Source organism: Astatotilapia calliptera, chromosome 20, assembly GCF_964374335.1.
Source record: "Astatotilapia calliptera chromosome 20, fAstCal68.1, whole genome shotgun sequence".
Lineage (NCBI taxonomy): Eukaryota > Metazoa > Chordata > Actinopteri > Cichliformes > Cichlidae > Astatotilapia > Astatotilapia calliptera.
In genome coordinates, this window is record NC_137441.1 from 15,949,012 (window position 1) to 15,969,226 (window position 20,215).

General features: G+C 43.2%; 1 protein-coding gene and 1 long non-coding RNA gene across 4 annotated transcripts; one reads left to right on the top strand and one right to left on the bottom strand.

Moving 5' to 3' along the window:
- Window positions 1-2,174: 2,174 nt before the first annotated feature.
- On the top strand, window positions 2,175-2,748 carry LOC145423077 (uncharacterized). The gene is made up of 2 exons (XR_013904190.1): window positions 2,175-2,333; window positions 2,491-2,748. It is a non-coding gene; the product is annotated as an uncharacterized LOC145423077 (long non-coding RNA).
- Window positions 2,749-3,503: 755 nt separating this feature from the next.
- On the bottom strand, window positions 3,504-18,266 carry ncoa6 (nuclear receptor coactivator 6). Of its 3 annotated transcripts, none has more exons than XM_080295207.1 (17): window positions 18,130-18,266; window positions 14,632-14,969; window positions 14,038-14,193; window positions 13,770-13,892; window positions 13,403-13,525; window positions 12,500-13,306; window positions 12,252-12,383; window positions 9,844-11,140; window positions 9,622-9,737; window positions 8,872-9,380; window positions 8,542-8,778; window positions 5,382-8,409; window positions 4,967-5,023; window positions 4,823-4,853; window positions 4,328-4,369; window positions 3,946-4,079; window positions 3,504-3,853 (listed from the first exon to the last, which is right to left on the bottom strand). In XM_080295207.1, exons 2-17 carry the CDS (start codon window positions 14,927-14,929, stop codon window positions 3,807-3,809), a joined length of 7,137 nt encoding a protein of 2,378 aa, XP_080151333.1. In that variant the 5' UTR covers window positions 14,930-14,969; window positions 18,130-18,266; the 3' UTR covers window positions 3,504-3,806. The 3 variants fall into 3 exon arrangements, with proteins under 3 accessions (XP_080151333.1, XP_026009604.2, XP_080151334.1); XM_026153819.2 differs by having other exon boundaries at window positions 9,622-9,740; XM_080295208.1 differs by lacking the exon at window positions 4,328-4,369 and having other exon boundaries at window positions 9,622-9,740.
- Window positions 18,267-20,215: the final 1,949 nt, after the last annotated feature.

Here is a 20,215-nt window from a genome sequence, read left to right on the forward strand (position 1 = left end):
TTACCGGGTTGGTGAGGACACTGGACATAAAAGATCGGAAAACTGGAAATTGTGTTGGAGCCCAAAGATTTTGAACTTTTAGCTGTTTCACAAGTTTTTACAGCTTTTCCTGTTGGGCTTCAATTTGATAAATATGTGTGTAAACTTACGGAAAAAAGTTATGTTAGCTCAGTGTGAACATTTGTTGTTATTTTATAGCATATTTCTATAGTACATATTGGAAAAACCAAACCAAAACAACAACAAAAAACCCCACACTTTGTTATGTTAAGTCCAAAATTGATGTCATGTCCAGTGGCCACATTGAAGTCTTTTGATCCTCGGGCCCCATGTTTGACATCTATGAACAAACATTGAAAATGTGACGTCATTCAGGGGTAAAAGCGCAAAGGATTCTGGGAACGAGTGGCAAGTGGTACTAGCGCACGCAGGCTTTCACATGAAAACAGTCACACAGCGATAAAAAGAAACACAAAAAATGGCAAGAATTTGTTGTATTATTAACTGCAATAGCCGGTCGCATGACAGCCACGGGAAGCCGACGGTAAAGAGATCGGTTTTTATCGGATTACGTCGTGGAAGAGAAATTGTTTAACCCTTGTATGGTGTTCGGGTCTGTGAGACCCGTTTTCAGTTTTTTTCAAAAGAAAAATTAAACAATTAATTATTTTTTCAACCTGAAATTCATTGGCTTTGGCTTATTTTCTGTGAAGAACATAAATCTGGACTAATTTTCAATGACCTCATACTGTACCTCCCCCCACGCATTTACATTACATACAAGGTGTTCGGGTCCACTGGACCCAGGTCTAATAAAAGTGTTGAAAGCGCAGGTCCTGTGTTCCCACACTCTGTCCTCCTCCTTTCTGGTGCTGCTGATAGTGTTTTCTTCCCCTCCTGCTCCCGCACAAAGTTGCAACATTGTTGAAAATTCAACTATCAACACCGTCTGCTCTGACATTCCCACACATTTTACCCTCTTTCTTGAGGGATCCAAATTTTATTTTCTCATACCCTGTCCCACCTGCAAATTAGGGGCATAATACTATAAATAAGACTTTGCCAGTGTGGTTCTTTATCACAACTGATCAAGATGGCAAAAGATTATCTGCTGCGAGGGCCATCCAATTAATTTTGGAAAAGAGAGAGGCTTCGGATGATGATGTTGACAAAGAGGTTTCAGAATATTTCACATTTCTGAAAATTCAGAGTCTGACAGTGACTTTGAAGAAGAGGACGAGGTTGATCACCATTTAGTAACAAAACGAAGACGAGCACCCCATCTGCAGCCAGCTCCAGGACCAGAACAAGCCCACCAGACAGCAAGTGAAGAAATATGGATGTCAATAACTGGTGAAATTGAATGGTCTTCTTGCCCAAGAAATGAGCCACCCTGCAGAGCTGTTACTGTGATAAGCCAGGGCCAACACGGCTGACAGTTACTCATGTGCAGGACATCAAGTCTTCATTTGAGCTTTCCATCCCAGATCCCATCCAGAAAATTATTCTGGATTGCAGTAATCTAGAAGGAAGGTGTTTTTTTGGAGAGAGGTGGAAGGAGATGGACCAAATTCATCTAAGAACCCCAAAGGCCTACTTTGGGGTTTTTATCCTTGCAGGAGTTTTCAGGTCCAAAGGGGAATCCACCGAATCCCTGTGGGATTCAGAAACCGGCACGAACCTTTCCGTGCATCAATGTCTCTGGAAAACTTCCACAAAATTTCCAGGATTATCTGTTTTTAACCGAGACGACAGACCAGCTCGACGGCAGAGAGACAAGCTAGCTGCCATCAGGACAGTGTGGGATAAGTGTGTGCACCACCTCTCCCTGTTTTACAAACCTGGGCCTAATGTCACCATTGATGAGCAGCTGATCCCATTTAGTTGTGAAACATATTGCTTCACGTGTAAATGTGTTGTGTCTTTCCACTCACTCCACTTGATTATAACTGATTTATTTTTTTTATAACATTTTATAAAAAGAAACAAAAAACGAGAAGCACATTAATTCATAAATGTGATCTAACAAAGGTAAAGGGAAAAAAATAACCATGTTTGCTGTTCATATGGCTTGTAATTGGGATGAAGTAAACATCTGTTGAGTAATTTAACATAAAATTGTTTGATAGTGTTAATTTGGAAAGCCAAAACTCTGGCGGGTCCACCAGACCCATGAACACTGGCTGAGTAACAAAACTATGAACACCACACAAGGGTTAAGCCATGTTTCCGAAGTAACAAAGAGCCGACGGATGGCCTGGATTGCAGAGCAAATATAACGTTTCAGAACACTCCAGCTCACATGTTAGTCTGCTCCAAGCATTTCCACAAAGGTACGTCTTCTGTTGTAGTTGTGATTGTGTAATTTATCTTAATATAATTGTTGATGTAGGTTACAAAGAAGTCTTATATTGATTTGAACTGAATTTGTTGCGCTATGCTGCTTTGTTCACTGTGGCTTTGCGGGCTAATGTTTGTTGTGTTTTGTAGGAAAACCAGCCTACAAAATGCTGGAATGCGATCCACCCTCTGTCAACCGGGGTCATACCGATTGGAAAGCTGCTACCACAGCGGGATTTGATCGGTTAAGACAGAGAGTGATATCAAAACAGCCACGAAGCGTCCCGCATATATGTGCCCAAGTGTTGTATTGAAGCAATCAAGTGATGAATAACGATTTTCCAGTATGTTGTTTTGCAATAGTTTTGTTTTTTACCGAAGCAGCTAATAAAGCATAATGGAATACAATTTTGCCTCTTTCTTGTAAGATTCTATAATAGAAAGAAACAATAATGCCAGTTATAAATAAAAACAATAAATTGAATGAATTACGAAACACTCATTTTATTTATATTAGATCTGAAAATGTTGTGTAATACTACAACCTGAAAAGACGTTGGCCTGTACAGGAGATAAAGGGGAAAAAAACAGCAGCTGTTAAATGGAATAGTCCAAATCACAAAAGTAAACTGGACCTGGGCTTGTTGCAGGGATCTGAAGTTACTAAACATATTGTGAGTGTATGCACTCACACTTAGGACCATATAATAATAAATAGGTGCGTGATGAAAGTTGGGCACCACGCTAACGTCCTTACTCCACTCTGTATGCTCGTATGGGTCTGACCATTTCACTCCTTTGATTTTTTTCCTCGTCCTTTTTTTGCCATTTCGTCAAGTCTGTCTTTGTTTGGACCTGCCGTGTTCTCCGTCGTTTTGTACATAACTGTTTTTGGGGCGAATAAAATGCAAGTAGGGATTAAAACCGCAGAATTAATGATTACCGATGCTGGAAATACTAGCGCTTGATGCAGTGTTTTTTTTTTAAATTTCTGCCACAGGTACCCACAAAACAATGCGCGAAAGTCACGTGGTCTGTCAATCTCTATATAGTTTTACTGGTCTGGCCCGCTTAAACTCAAAGTCTGACATTCCTGTTTAAAGCAACTAAAGAGTGAATTAAGGGCAACACACAGATCAAATGACTCATTTCCACAGAAAAAAAGCGGTAGAAAATTTTATTTGTTTTACATTATACCGTCATGACAAGCTGCACCATCTATCTTCACATGATTAATCCAGCATTTCATATAAAAAGCACATTCACACAAACTGTATGCACACCTAACTACAATCTCACGTGGACACGACAATAGCATGATTCCTTTTAAAACAATCTGTACACAGGTCTCTTCCTCTAGTAAAAATTTATAATCCTGCTCAGAGAAACCATTATCAAGTGATTCACAGCGGGGAAACAAAAACATTTACAGTACATTTCACAGGTAAACACAACTGTAGTCGTGCCTACTTAGACTTCCTTCTCTTGGCCTGCGTGGGGCTCGCTCCAGCTTCTGTCAAAGAGAAGACATGCATTTGTGTCGGGGAAATGGTAGCAGGCACAGCTTGGATATAGTGATTGATATACGGTGTCTTTTTTAATTACCTTTCACAGCAGCACTGGTTGCAGGCCTGGCCGATCTCTTCCTAAGGCTGCTGTCTGCTACTGGCTCCTCCTCCACCTCTTTCTCAGCCCGGGAGCTGCGCCTGCTTGGCCCTTTGGGCTTCTCCACAGCAGCTCTGGGAGAACAAGATAGAAAAGGGGAAAAAATGGAAAAGAAAAGGAGAACAACACAAGAAAGTTTTACCAAACAGACAACGGTGTGAGTTAACTCTGCTCTAGTCAGAGAAAGATATAATACCAATCAGGACTCTGCTGTTTTTCCTCGTCTACCACAGATACTGTCCATCTTCATCCCGACAGCATCCACTACGCTGACATGATCACTGCTTGTGTCTTTTCAGCACAAACGTGTTAAAATACATACCTTGAGACTAAGTTGATGGGCGCCTTTCTTTTCTTTGCCCATCTGTGATAGAAGTGGAAAAACAGCGGTAAACTATACACTGTGCTGAACAAAACATGGCTTCACTTCCCCCCACCACAACACGACAATCCCCAGGAAAAGAAACATGGCCATAAAGGTCAGTGGGAGAGCTGCAATTTGTTCTGTGATGGGCTGCTCATTGTTCAACCTTTTGACATGCATTAATATAATTATATTGTTGCATGCTTATCATACGTACCCATTGCTGGGGCCATATGGCTCATTGATTTCACCATGTATCCCTCCGTGGCCAAGCAAATGAACTCCCTGAGTTTCAGTGAAGCTTGAAATGTCTAAGCATTTCTTCTTCAAAAGCATCAATCTTAAGATTAGGCCAGCTTTTTCAAAGATCAGCAGTAAGGGACACCTTAAAAACCCTAGCCCGTGACACATTACACAGCAATTAACAAACCATAACAAAGAACATGATCTTACCCCTGTTCAGAACCGGTCGAAGCCTCTTCACCTGAACAAAACAAAAACAGGAATTATTCACGTGCAATTTAAATTCCAATTGCTTATATTCTATTTTAGAGAGAAGTATTTTAACAGCTCAAAAACAAGGATGACAACACTAACCGGTCTTCTCGGTAGCAGTAGGTTCCTGTGACTGTGGAGCTTCTTGTTGAATAGGTGCTGGGAGGTGAAAGAATAAAACAGTTCAATTGACATATCTAAATAAATAACACATTAAAATACACACCACTAACTGTTCACATATGGGCACATATGATATAGCTATGTAATTGTATATAGGGAGCTAAGCAGTGGATTCTTCCCACTATGGGAATCAGTTGCCAGAATATTTGCACAGAGAAACAGCCTTTTTCTATCGAAAAAGACATAAACATTAAACAATACTTCATACATAAGCTAGCATTATACACGTTTTTTGTAACATACAATAAGTGGACCTAAGCACATGACTGACATGTAGTGCATTAAGGTGCTCATCAGCTTCAAAAATTAATGTAGCTCACGGCTGCACGTTTACCTGCTGTGGTCTGAGTGGTTTCAGCAGCTGCTCCAGCTGTTGGGATGGAGGGCTCCACAGCTGTTGCAGGGTCAGACTGGCCTGCTGGAACTCCGCTTGGGTTAGCAGCTGGAGAGGATGTGGTCTGGGAACCCTCGCGAACAGGTCCAGGTGTGGCAAGGGTTGGAATAATGGACGGTACTGGACTTTGCACAAGAGGAACTGTGGAGAGCACAGCTGAAGAAGAAACACCAGTGGGAGTACCAACTACAGCCACAACAGGAGCTTGAGATGTTACAGCTTGCATTGGGGTTGAGACTGAAGCTGGTGCATGTGCTTGAGTCTGGCTTATAATCTGAGTAGGAGCAGTGACTTGACCAGGAACTGGGACTGGAGATGAAACTGCAGATATAGCAAGGGTGTTTTGGGAAACAGCAGTAGTATGGGGGGCTTGTGCTTCAATCTGAATGGCTGGACTAGCAGGAGGATGAAAGACCTGTGGTGGCACAGCCCCTGTGTGCCCCTGTGCAGGCCTTTCCACAGGACTTTGCTGGGAGTCCGCTGTAACAGAAACAGCTACAGCAACCTGTGCAGGCTTACTTCTTAACTGGGCAGTTGGAGATGAAGAAACAGGGCTTTTCCGGACGGTGTTAACAGCACCAGGACTAGAGCAGGGAAGAGGAGAAGCCAGAGGTGGCTGAAAGGGAGATGCTGAAGGGTTGGGATGAGGAGATGGCTGTGGAACTGGGTGAGATTTTGGAGTAGAAATAGCCTCACCGGGGCTTTCTGTTTTGTTAGCTGCTGGGTTACTTTGAAGACCTAGGGGAGGTGCTGGGGCCGGTGATGACATACTAGTGGCAATCTGAAGCTGTCCAACAGCATTTCTAGTGGGCTGACTGCTGGTCATGTTAGTCCCTGAGGACTGGGTAGAGCTTGGAGCAGCAGAAAGCTGGATATTTGCATTTGACACTTGGATAGACCCCACCATGGTGACTGACTGAGATACCACTGTAGTATTGGGAGCCACAGATGAACTTGGGACCTGGAAAATTGGGTTGATAAATACAGGGGTGGTTGTGATGAACTGAGGAGGTCGGGATGCTGAGCTCTGCTGCCGGATGTCCTGAGGTCTAATGTTCCTGTGAGGGACAGCCACCATAGTTGAAACCATAGATGTGGGCGGCTGTGAAGCAGGGGCAGAAGTGATAGGGTTTGAGGCCACAAACACAGTGATCTGGTTGGGGGAAATGGTGCTAGAAGAGGCAGGGATCTGTATGACTGAGTGTACACTTGTCACAGTTTTAGGACTAGGGCTTGGTTTAGTAGCCGAACCAATTGGGTTTACAGCAGAGCTAGAGTTCGAACTACTACTAACTGTGGACGCAGAACTAATCTGACTGGAAGCAATTGTACTGGGGTTTACACTTGTGGTGGCATTAGTGTTGGTACTGACTGTGTGTGTAGGTGTTGCATTTACATTTGAACTAGGAATGACACCAAGACTGGAAACTGGGTTTTGATTAAGGCTGGGAGTGGTATTGGAGTTCATGCTATTGGGAGGATGTGAACCAGGAACTGAAACAGGCAGTAAGTTAGGACTGCTGGTAGGGACTGGGACAGCAGGTTTGAGTTTAGCTTCGGTTTCTGCAGTATTAGCAACAGACACTGCCACATCTGTGCTTTGGGAATTACTGTGAAGTGGTCTTTCTGGATCAAAAGCAGACTTAGGACTGTCCTTTCCCATTACATCCCTAACAGTACTACTCTGTACGGTTCTCAGGGACATATTTGGAACACCTGTGTTATCCAGTAACTGGTTTAGGGAAGTCGGGGCTGCTCTGATAGCAGGTGAGACCTCGGACTCCTGTACAGGCGCTGAATGCGTCAGCTGCCTATCAACAGTGCAAGCCTGCAGTTCCAAGTCAGTTTTAGGCTGCTGAGGTGCAGGCAGACGAGGGCTAGTCATTCTGGGTGCTGATAACTCCCTTAAAGGCTGTGGCTGTGACTGAGACTGTGGTATCTGTCGCTGCTCTGCTGTTATCATTCCCTGACTATCCCTGACTCCATCAGCAGGGTTACCTTGAATTCCATGAAGGTTGCTCTGGGTCTGCTGCGCCTCCATGGAACCAGTCACTTGTGAAGCCATAGATACTGGACTTGGAGGTACTGAGGTAGGGCTTAGCATCATTGTTTGCCCCTGAGGACTGACCAACTGCTGCTGGTGTGGAGGGCCAGTGACAGCCATTTTTGCCCCTTTCTGTCTTCCTGGACTCGGGGTGGCTGACTTACGACTAGAGGCTGGGCTTGACCTCCTACTATTGCTGGGACTTGCCCTCTTACCCTGCACTCCAGCTGGTTTGTCCTGTTTAGCACCTACCATCCCAGTACCAGAACCAGCAGAAAATGCCTGTTGATTGTTGTTAGTGTTATTTCCACCAGCACTGCCATTGTTGTTTCCTGGTAAAGTTAGGTTAGGAGGTGCCTGTCCAATGGCTTTCAGAGTTGTTGGATTAAGACCTTGCTGATCAAATCCCCTGTTTAGGTTTGGCTGCCTTGGAGGCAAAGGAATGTTAATTTTGGGAGGAAAAAGCCCTGCAATAGAGGCATTTAGCCTCTCGGGTGAAAGGTTAATTTCTGAGGGTTCAGTACTGGGTGGACGATTGGTTGGGGTGAGGGGATGGTGGTATGGTCTGGGGCTGGCTCTGTTGGGGGTTTTAGGTCTTGAACTCTGTGAGGTTGTGGGGACATTGGGGAAATGAAGACCAGGCATGGGACCTCCTTGTTGAGGTTGAGTGGGTAACTGCTGCTGAGGACTAGCTCCAGTATGCTGGGGCATTTGCGCTGAACCAGGGACTTGCTTCATCATGTGAGTGTTGGAGGCCTGATTGCCCACAATCTGTTGAGTGCCATTTCCTGGTTGTCCCCCCATTTCTGGGCCACCAGGTCTGTCCTGCTTTGAGTGGGCACCTGAAGGGGCTTCTTCAGATCCAGTTCCTTGGGGAGCCTGTCCTGCATCAGAATGGGACATTCGTCGTGCAGCCCCTGCAAGCTAAAAAGTAGAGAGGAAAAACAAAGGCAAATTGTTCATATTACATCTTTGCACTCCAAACTTAAATGCTAAAAAAAAAAATAGATGAGAATTTCAGCACTATGTTAATGTATGTCCCAACAGGGCCCTCACCTGTGGGTTCACTATCAGGGGCATTCCTCTGGCTTTGTCAGGTGATGGTGGCACCCCTCCAGGTCCTTGAAGGCTGATCATCACAGGCATGTTGCCTTGCTGTGAGACAGGATGTCTTTGCACCTCAGTTTGATTGCCCATTCCTCGGGGAGGTAGCTGCCCTCCTGGAGGGATGGGCATACGATTCTTCGCCTGCTCCTGCTGCATCTTCAGCATCATCATCATCTGCTGTTGTTGCTAGAAAGAAACATGAGGCTCACTGCTAAGTATGAACTGACATATTGTTATGCTAATACCAAAAATTATCACCAATGTACATAACTTTATTACCTGCTGTTGCAGGTGTGGTTGCTGTTGTGGTTGCTGCTGTAGCTGATGAGGGTGCATTTGGGGCTGGCCTTGACCTGTAGTCTGCTGTCCTGTCATTCCCTGCTGTCCTTGTGCATTCTGGAGACCTTGTATCTGTTGCATGTGTTGCATCTGCTGCTGCTGCAACTGTTGCTGCTGCTGCAACTGTTGCTGCTGTTGCTGTAACTGTTGCTGCTGCTGCAACTGTTGCTGCTGTTGCTGTATTTGCTGTTGCATTTGCTGCTGCTGATGCTGCATTTGTTGTTGCTGCATCTGCTGTTGTTGTATGTGCTGCATCTGTTGTTGTTGTTGCTGTGATGGTGGTTGTTGTTGCTGCTGCTGCTGCTGCATCTGCTGTTGTTGTTGCTGTGATGGTGGTTGTTGTTGCTGCTGCTGCTGTTGTTGCTGCGATGGTGGTTGTTGTTGTTGCTGCATAAATTGCATGGGTACTTGCTGCAATACTCTTTGATCTCCAGGCTGGCCAGGAAAGCCTAAGTAAAAGCATAAAAAGATTCACAAACAAACAAACAAACAAAAAAAAAAAAAAAAAAGAAAAAAAAAAATATATATATATATATATATATATATATATATATATATTTTTTTTTTTTTTTTTTTTTAAAAGATGCAGTAAAAAAGTTTACTGCAAATAAATAAAGTTAGGGTATTTACCCTGGACTGAATGCAACTTAAATGTGCACAAAATAACTGGAAATGTATGTTGCTATTTACCTCCAGGCCTGTTAGCAAATTCAGGGTGTTTCTGGCCTGCGTTGTCTAAGCCCATACCATGTTCACCACCAAGATTTGGCAGTTCAGCATCCTCCATGCCAGCAGCCACTTCAAGACTACTAAGAAGAGAAAGAAATTGTTGAACAATTAGACAATTAACCAATGAATGATGAAAATAAATTGCATCCCATGGCAAAAACTGTTACAAGTACAAATTATTACCCAAGTCCCTCTACTTGCTGTTGACCTTCTCCCTCTTTGGGCTTCTTCTTGCGTGCTGGCTTCTTCTTTTTGGGTTTGGCTGGATTTCCCCCACCTGCTCCTTGTTTTCCTCCTGGTCCAAATTGGCTGGCTGAAATATCACTCTGCAGCAGATTGACCAGCAGTGGGCTAGTCAGTGTAACATCTTTGCTAACAGGAAAGCCACCTGGCTGTCCACAAGGTCCTGCAATCTGCATCTGACCTGGAAACTGTGAGTTGAAATTCATGCCATGACCTGGAAAGTGCCCATTTCCCATCTGCATGTGCTGGGGGCCCCCCATCATGCTTTGCTGTTGCTGTGCCTGCATATCAGGAACCATTTGTTGTACTCCCAAATCTCCTGTCCCACTGTTTGGATCCCCCATGGCATGTGGATGTTGCTGAGCTGCCTGTTGTTGTTGTTGCTGCTGCTGCTGTTGCATCATGGCTTGTTGTTGCTTCTGCTGCTGTTGTAACTGCTGCTGTTGCAACTGTTGTTGAATGAGAGGGTGCCCTGAAGGCAGTCTCATCTGTTGCCCATGCATGCCCATAACTTGATTAGGATTTCCAGCAACAGGAACCTGCTGAGACTGTTGCTGATTCATCTGCTGGTGCTGCTGTTGCTGTTGCAGCTGCTGTTGCAGCTGGTGTTGTTGCATTTGCTGCTGCTGAAGTTGAGCCATTTGTTGTTGTTGCTGTGGAGTCATCTGCTGTGGGCCAACCTGACCCTGGAACTGAGCCATGTTACCTGGTACATTTGGAGAAGGGCCACGCATCATCTGCCCAGGCATAACCCCGGCTGGCATCTTGCCCCCGAAAGCCTGCTTGTTGCCTTGCATCTGGTTGGCAACCATTTGTTCCATCATTGAGTTTTGTTGCTGCTGTTGTTGTTGCTGCTGCTGCTGCAGGAGCATGGCCTGGTGCCCTTGGCCTCCAACCATCTGACCCTGCCCATGCATCACCCCCTGGCCTTGCTGAGGCATCATCTGCTTGGGTGGGGTCATCCCTCCTCTCTGCCCTTGATTGATGGGCCTTGAGAGGACAGTCTGACCTGCACCCTGGCCTTGAACCATCTGGCTGGGGGAGGAGGACACAGGCTGGGCCTGATGCTGGAGGCCCATCATCTGGGTCTGGAGGCCAGGCTGTTGCTGGCCCATACTAGGCCCAGCAGTTGTACCAGGTGCTGAACCTGCCATGCTACTTTGAACACCCATAACATTAGGTGGAGCATGGGGTGGTCCCTGCATTGAGTTTGGTGTAGAGGCTGATGGTTGAGCTCCTAATGCAAAATGGGTTGGGGAGGGACATAAAGACAATAACTTAATGGATTTCATGTGAGGTAATCAGCTATTATGCCTTCTGCTAACTGCACACAGAGCCATGCTTTGTTAAATTAGATTATAAAGTGTCCAGAGATAAGTTACTATTAGTCTACTATAAGTCACCTACTATTATGTGAAAGGTGTAGTTAATTTGTTTGACATGAAGTTCACACAAAAACTACCATATCTTTCATCTGAATTGCTGGAGAAGTGAAACATGTCCAAAGGAAGAGTCGATTAAATTTTGGTGTGAATTCTCATCACTTTCTTTAAAGCCCCAGTTGCCGAATCGGTCTGCGACGAATCGGCAACCACTGATTACTAGGGAAAATGTGTTATCGCTTATGCCAACCACCTAGGTTGCTGAGTTGCTACGGGCTTGCTGATGGGTCTCTAGGCCTGCTTGACAAAATGGAGCACTGGCTTTTTGCAGAGTTAAGATCGTGCTCTTATTCAATGTGTCAGTCTTATGCATGTTGCACTGACACTGACAAATACATTCTCATCTTTATCAGAAACGGCACAGGTGGATCCATAGCATAAATAATTTAAAATACATTACTCTAATATTTTAATGAAAAACTTGATAAAAAAAAAAAGCCAAATTGTGACTTGGTCTTAACAAGGGTAAACAGAATACATTACTCTTAACAAAAAGGAAAATATATTAAGCTACTTACTGATGCCATTTTTTTAATGAACCCTTTTATTTTAGTACAAATGGCACTGTATGGCCTGCCGACCGCTATTAAGTTTGTCAAAATCAAAGTTAAGGCCTATAATGAATTTATTGCTATTTATTATACATTATTGCATTATTATACATTATTAACTATTTTAGGCTGTTTCTCAGTGATCTAATAATGCTAAACTACAAACTCTGCAACTATACGCTCTAACAATACAAATATATTTATTAAATGTAAAAAATTCTGATTGTCTTAACAGTTTAATGGCCAAAAGAAAATAAATAACTATATAAAAGACGCCCATGTATTAGAAAAGCAGATAACTGTGTTGCACCTAAGACATAAATCCCACATGTGTGCAGTGTTGTAGACATTTTACCTGTGTGAGCCATTGCTTGGCTGCTCTGTAGCTGCTGGCCGGGGCCTCCAACAGGGGTTCCTGGAGTGCTAGCACTCACCTGACCTTGAACAAAGTTTGGGGTTGGAAAGCCTATGGGTCGCTTTGGCATACCTGCATATATAAAACATTTTGATATTTTAGACATCTTAGAACCAAATACGTAATGTTTTTCTGATAACCAAAAACGTGTTTTTAGTGTGACAATAAATAATTATGAAGCATCTCACCTGGGTGAACTTGGGCCCCAGGCTGTCCATGCTGGGGCATTCCCATGAATGCCTGTTGCATGTTACCCTGTTGACTGAGGGCTGCCCTTCCTGGTGAACCTATACCCTGGGGGAAGCCCTGTGGAGTTGTAGGTCTCTGAGCCATCATAGGTGGTGTCCCTGGTGAACCCTGCTGAAAAGGAGATGAGGACGAACCAGGGGATTTGGCAGTGAGGTTACCCTGTGGTCCAGTAGTTGGTGGTAGGGGTGGAGGGGGTCTTGGTGGCCCTGCAACACCAGTGGCAGGCTGTTGACCTTTAGGCTGGGGAGCAGCAAACTGACCCATTCCAGCCTGTTGTTGTTGTTGCTGTAATTGTCCCTGTCCCATCGCACCGAATACCTGCCCAGCCTGCTGGCTGCCAACTGGGTAGGGGGGCGGAGGATGACTGGGGGTCTGAACTGTAGCAAGGGAAGGTGGGCGTTGAACCATCTGTGCTTGGGGTGGGGGCTTTCTCCAGGCAGGGCCTCCTTGGGCTGTGGGTGGTTGGAGGACACCAGGAGGCAACTGATTCCAGCCAGAGGGCGCAGCCATCTGGCCTGATTGGTTGAATGGAGGTCTAGGTCCAAGTTGGGAGAGCTGAGCCTGTTGCTGCTGGTGATGCTGATGTTGTAGCTGCTGCAGTGCAGCAGGATTGAGCGGTCTCCCAGCCTGTAGAGCCTGCATGTGATGTGCAGCTTGAGGAGGCATGGGGCCTGAGCCATGGGGACCAGCCTGTTGGTGCTGAAGCTGTTGCTGCTGTTGGACTGACATCATTGGATCCATCGCATCTGTGAGTCAGGAAGGTGCAATTTTTCCTGTTACAGTACAGTATAAAATGCAACATATCCTAAAATGCAACATGTAGAGAAATAAGAAACCTGAACCTGTTTGTGAAGGTGGTCTCTGAAGTCGAGGGTGGATCTGTCCACTACTACTTGGTAACATAGTCTGACCTACCATGCCAGGCCCTGGAGGAACCATTGATGGATTAGCCATTCGAACCCCTCCTAGAGGAAATATAAGCATATTTATTCATTATGAAATACAAAAATAAAAATAATACAAAAATGTGTAAATACTTCTTTGAAAACAAAACAAATTCACAATTACTAACAAGACCACATTAGGGATAACAAGAACCAAAAACGAAGTATCCAATACAAATTGTAATTTATTCAAAAAACTAGTAAAAGAAATATTAAACAAATTTTCAAGAACTTCCTCTGTGTGTTAATTTGAGTAAAGTAATACCTGGACCAGGCTGACCAGGAAAACCAGCATCCATTCTTATCTGACCAGGTGCACCCATTGGTCCATTCACCCTGACTTCTTGTCCTCGATTTGGTCCCATAGCCACATTGATGGCACCTTCCCCTGAACATCAATGGACAGAAACAATAAGTAACTTAATCTGTACAGAAAGTCCTGTTTGCATGCTTTATATTGAAGTGCCATCGACAAAAATGGTCTCATGCATCCTGCTTTGACGTGCAGTGAACCGTGAGGACTGTGCCGTTACCTTCTATCTGGACAGAGAGAATCCCCAGGTCTCTGAGCTGCTGCTGGTTGTTCTGGGCCAACAGACGGAGACGCTCAGCAGCATCCCGAGGAATGTTGAAGGTAACCCGCACACTGTTCCACGGCTCCACATGCTGTGGTTGAAGCCGCTCAGGGCCTAGAGGAGCAATAATTAATGAGGTGGTCTTGCAATTACAGTGCACAGAAGGGAATTTTTTTTCTGGTTATTGGGGGGGAAAGACCAGGACACAAATGGTAACATGTCTACATTTGCAATCCTTGTAAAACTTGTTTTACAAGACAGAATCAAAGTCAGTGTACCATAGATCGTTAAAGATTCATCACATTAGAATGCCATTTTATATTGTCAAGTGTCAACAGACCCCTAAGAGTCAACATTACAATCAGAAACATGGAAAGATCCAAGTGGATTCTGCTCAAGACTGATATAAATGCAGACATCAGTAGAAACAACTTTCAGTAGCACTTGAAAGTTTGCATTTGTTCATCTATTAATGAGCAGCTTTTTAAAATGCAAATTGTCAAACACAAATAACTTTTTCAAAATAAAAGCATTAAAGGAAATAGAACTAACCCATATCAAGCACGTTTGGTATCCCTCTGAGGATTGTCTCAAGTTTCTGAATGAAGTCTTCATCATCCATATTTCCTTGAAAGGCAACAAAGACTGTAAAATCTTCTCCCTCCCCACTTTTTCCTTCCCCGCCATCGTGGTTCTCAAGTTTCTCTTCTTCTGTTACTGTGCTTTCATGGCAACTGTCAGCATCCTCTCCTGCATCATCCCCAACACCAGAGTCCCTGTCGGATTCATTATCAGCCTCTAGGTACTCCGTCCTCTGGGATGTCTCAGGTGGGGTGCGGTGGTGTGCCATCCTCCCTTCTTAGTAGGAGTGGCGTATGAGCTGTTTTATGCTGCAATCACACATTAGACATAGATTAAGAGTATAATAGGGTAGGCCTGACACAAAGTTTATGTTAAGCCACATGATGCCTGATAGACAGTATACAGCCAATTATTTTATTTTACATTTTACCTATTTTAACTGATATGTGACCTCTGTTGAAACCCAAACCAAACTAACTACACTGGTTCAGAAAAAAGATTAAATACATAAATAATCCCAAATTCATTTTATAATCCAAAATGTCTCAGTTGAAAAAATAAAATAAACTGGACAGCATCAGTGTTTGTGACAAATAACTGAAAATGTGAGTTATAATTGAATTTTTTTAAATATGTATTATATATTAGTATAATATATATGCTTGATGGCTCAGCTGTAGGTGGTAGGCACCAATCTTAAAGGGAAACAAGGTAAGGACACAAAGTTCTATGAAAAAGAGTTGCGTGACCCCTCATTTGTTTATATTTTCTTTGGAAACACTACACAATAAGGCCCTGGCCTGATGGTAGATTTAAACTCAGGCCCTTCTTGCTGTGAGGTAACAAATGCTAACCGCTGTCACATTGAGCAGTTTCTGAGTGGAGTTTACATGTTCTCCCCACATCTGTGTGAGTTCTTTCTGGGTACTCTGGCTTCCCCCTACAGTCCAAAGACATGCAGTTAGGTTTGGTTAACTAGTAATATGGTAATTCTAAATTGTCCATAGTGTGAATTTGAGTGTGAATGATTGTCTGTCTCTCTGTCTGTCCTGCGACAGACTGGCAACCTATCCAAGGCGTACTCAGTCTGTAGCCCTATCGCAGGTTGGGATAGGCTCCAGAACCCCCAACAACCCTGCTAAGTGGACGAAAATAGAAGGATGGAGCTACACTTGCTTTTATTTTTTTAAGTGGTCTCCAGCAATAGTTCTCCAGGCTTTCTGAAGGTCTTTCAAAGATTTTCACTGGTCTTTGGCTTTTTCATTCACTGTCCATGACCATTTCAGAAGAATGTGGTTTTATTTGTGAAGTCAATTAACACTGACCTATGAATCATTCAAACATAAAAAGGCACCTAACTAAAGGAATGACCCGTGTTGTGTCTACACATAACAAACAGCAAAGAACCTGTCTAAAATGTATCTTAAGGCACTTTGTTGCAAGCAGCCTGTTGCAAAAACATAATTTGTTCCCAGGAGACATCTTGTTTTGTTTGAGGTGAAACAAAAAAACTGTCCTTAAAAATCTGGGGTACAACAGAAGTGACAGGGCTAAACTGAACTACATATTGCAAAAAAACAGTACCATTCTTAAGGAAAGGGAAAAGAGGAAAAAAGGCAGTGGTATGCCAAATTACGCCTGAAATGGACCAAAAATTAGAGTGATGAACTTACAGATTGATGAACCGAAATTTGAAAGTTCTGCAGGGCTCTAGAGTGCAACCAATTTGGTCGCACATGCGACCTAATTTCTTAATGGTGTGACTAAAAAAAAATTGGGTTAGGCTAGGTTGCACCAGTGCGACCAACCATTCGAGTAAATAAAAAAAAGTCTCTGCGTGGTCAGCAACAGACACACATTATGCCCATATCGTGGTCTAAACCAATCAGAGATAGTCAAGGGTGCAGGACCTCTCTGATTGGCCGTGGTCCAGATATTCCTGTAGGCCTACGTGTGTGTGTGTACATTTGAAAGTGCAGGTGGATAGAAAGGGGTAAGTAGCCTAGGCCCGATAGAAGTGGATGTAGCTGTGGGTAATGAGAAAAGATGAAAAGAACGCTTGATAACTTCTTCGTTAAGTTAAGGCCCGATCCGTCCGAAATTCATAGCCAGTGTTCTGACACGGACCCATCATCCTCTCAGGTTATGTCTAATACTGGTCTGGAGACGGCATCAGATAATGAGCCACATACGATCAACTCCGGGCCAGAGCCTACTGAAAGTAAAAGGGGGAAAGTGTATACATTTCGAAGAGAGTGGCTTGACCAGTTTCCCTGATAAGATACAGTAAAGCTAACAACATGATGCACTGCAATGGAGGATAGTCCATAAGCTATCAAGCTGTTCTTTTGTGCTGATCCACCTAAAAAAAAAAAGTTAGACGCACCAGTGCAACCTGGCAAAAGGCTAGTCTACAGCCCTGTTCTGTGTCAAATGGCAGATAATGTATGGGAGAAGTCAGGAGAGAAAAAAGTATCTACAACCATCTGTCAAACACGGTGGACCACTCTGTCTTGGTTTAGGGCTGCATTGAGGAAAAGCACCGTCAGATTTTGATCCACTATACAATAGCATGGTGGCATGGTTGTTAGCTCTGTTCCATAGACCTATTCCTAAAGGCTACTTAAGGAAATTACTTGCCTAAAAGAAAGCTTGCCTAAGAGTTCAGGCTGTGTTGAAGAATAAACGTGGTCATATCAGATGTTGACTTTCAAGCTTTTTAGAATTGTACAAACTCTGCTTTCACCTCATATACTGTATTTTTCCACATGTTTAACTAAATCTCTGCACCATTTCTCAAGCAAACTGAACAGAAATGAGTAGTGGCTCAAGACAATAGCACAGTACAGCAAAGACCTATAAATTCCCGTTAAGTATGTAAATGGCCATCATTGCAAATCATACGTTAACACACCTGTAATACAATGACGTCACTTTGACCGGTGATGGTGAAGTTATTATCGAAGACATGTCAAATAACAGAAGATTGTTCTGTAAGAGGTACAGTTATTTGAAGTATAGGTTAATTTCCATCACTGCCAATTAAAGTGTTACAACACATAAATTTACTGCCATGAACCGTAACTTGCTTTACATCAACGGCCCAGCCGTGGCACAGGCCTTAGCGCAAACATAAGCTAACGTAAAGCGATCAAAATCCGCAGGGCGACCACAGATTGCCCATATCCTATGCTGCTATGCATTTTCTTGGCCTCTTGAGCACATTTAATAGCCGAAAGTAACACGGCTTTCACCACACTGTGAAAGACGTCAAAATTAACGTCAAGGCTGTTCCCCCTGGCTTCTCCATAGGCTCCAGTTAGCGATCGTTAGCTACGTTAGCTGGTTAGCACAGAAGGTAATTCAGCATGAATGCATTGAAACGCAATGCATTAGCTTTCCAATTCCCTAAGTTTAGCTTACAACATATGATAAGTAAAATAGGCGTAAGAAAAGCAAAAGCCTTACCACATATATTCATCTGAAAATAAGTTGAAGCAGTCGGCATCTGCTTGCTAGATTAGCTAACAAAACATGAATCAAATACAGTGTAAATTTACAGCAAGTTACAACTTCCGGCGATGATTTTCAAAATAAAAACAGAGGAAGTAACAACGTTTTTTTGTAATAAAGGTAACTGAAGTAAATAAAAATAATTTACATCATTCTAAAATTGTAATAATAATAATAAATATTATTATTTTATAATTCGGTTTTGTAAAATACCAGCTGAATAATTTTAAATGGGCATTTTCTGTCAAATAGAGTAGTGGGGTTGTCACTACTTGTTACTACCACATTAGAAAGCACTATGGAATTCTGTCAGTATCACACATTTGCACTTGTATCTTGTAATTTTAATTGGTGCGACTATTTTTTGTTTTGTTTTGGTATTAAAAGATCCCATAATATTAGTAATTAAAAATAGACACTTATTAAAAAGCTCAAAGCAGTAGCTTTGCTTTGAAACAGTTTTTCACAAGCCGTGGTGGTAGAAAAGTTAAAATGTTTAACAAGAGGTCAGTTGGGGATGGTTGTCTCACTGGTCTTAGGGTTGGTTCTCACAGGTATGACAAATCTTTTTGTTTGTTGGTTGGCAGAATGGTTTGTGTTAAGTCATGCACAAATAGCCAGACCAATTTGTTGTCTGAAAAAAATAATCTCACAAATATTGTACCAGTCCAGGGGTGTACATTTGTCATAATTGACCTGGGTAAGTTACAGGGTTGCTAGATCTTTAGAACTTTAAAATACATCTCTTTCCTTACATGTATAACTGAGCATCCATCCAGACTTTCATTCTTCTTCTGACATGTTTACACTGACTTGTTTACTATTGCGTAGATTACCTGTGGTAAAAATCCTGCACAAAAAGATTTTAAAAAGATTCTGGCTGTTTTAATGATATCAGTGATACAAAACTTCAGAATACACTCATGAATGTGGAATCTGTTCTCATTTGTTTTTGTGGCTTTAATAAAGGTTACATTGTCAAAACACTGCAAATTCCTAATTTTAACTGCTCATATGTAGAATAAGTCACAATAATTATCACTGCTTCAAATTCACAGTTTAAATACACAGAACACTAGGTGGTGTTCAAACTTATTGATGGCTCTATCTGAAAGGCAGAAAACCCCCTCACAACATTACACATTCTTTTTTTAATCACAATTTTTATTGAAACCCAATTAATAACTATAGGTACAACCAAACCTGCTATGGGGTTGGTTGTCACAAAGTGTCAGTGCTGGTGATGGTTAATTACGTTTTGTTGCAATTAATTGCAAAAATGAGAAGGACACACATTTTGATTGAACAAAGGAATGGTTACTGAAGGAGTACTGAAAGAGCAGTTTGTGCAAGAGAAAAGCATGTGACAACCAACCCTGGTCTACCAGGGTCTACCTTATTCCTTCAGTTTTTGGTCAAATACAGTACAGTACAGAACAAAAGCCTTGACCCACCCCTCATTTCTTTATACTTTGCTTGGAAAATGTTTGCTTTCATGCATCCATATAACTCTTTGCCACTGATTTTCAGTTCAGGTCTTGCATAATTTGACATCCCTCAGCATTTTCTCCCCATTTCCCTTCTCAATGATTCCTTGATGACACCCTTCCACTAAGATCATTTGCGATCAGGCTTCAGTAGATGTATTAACTGCAGGGATTTTTTTTCTTTTTCCACCCATCCATCCATTCACTTCCGCTCATCCTTTTCAGGGTCGCGGGGGGCGCTGGAGCCTATCCCAGCTGTCATAGAGCGAGAGGCGGGGTACACCCTGGACAGGTTGCCAGTCTGTCGCAGGGCTAACACACAGGGACAGACAACCATTCACACTCACATTCACTCGCACGTTCACACCTAGTGGCAATTTGGATTATCCAGTTAACCTATCCCCACAAGCTGCATGTCTTTGGACGGTGGGAGGAAGCCGGAGTACCCGGAGAGAACCCACGCAAACACGGGGAGAACATGCAAACTCCACACAGAAAGACCCCGGCCTGATGGTGGAATTGAACTCAGGACCTTCTTGCTGTGCGGCAACAGT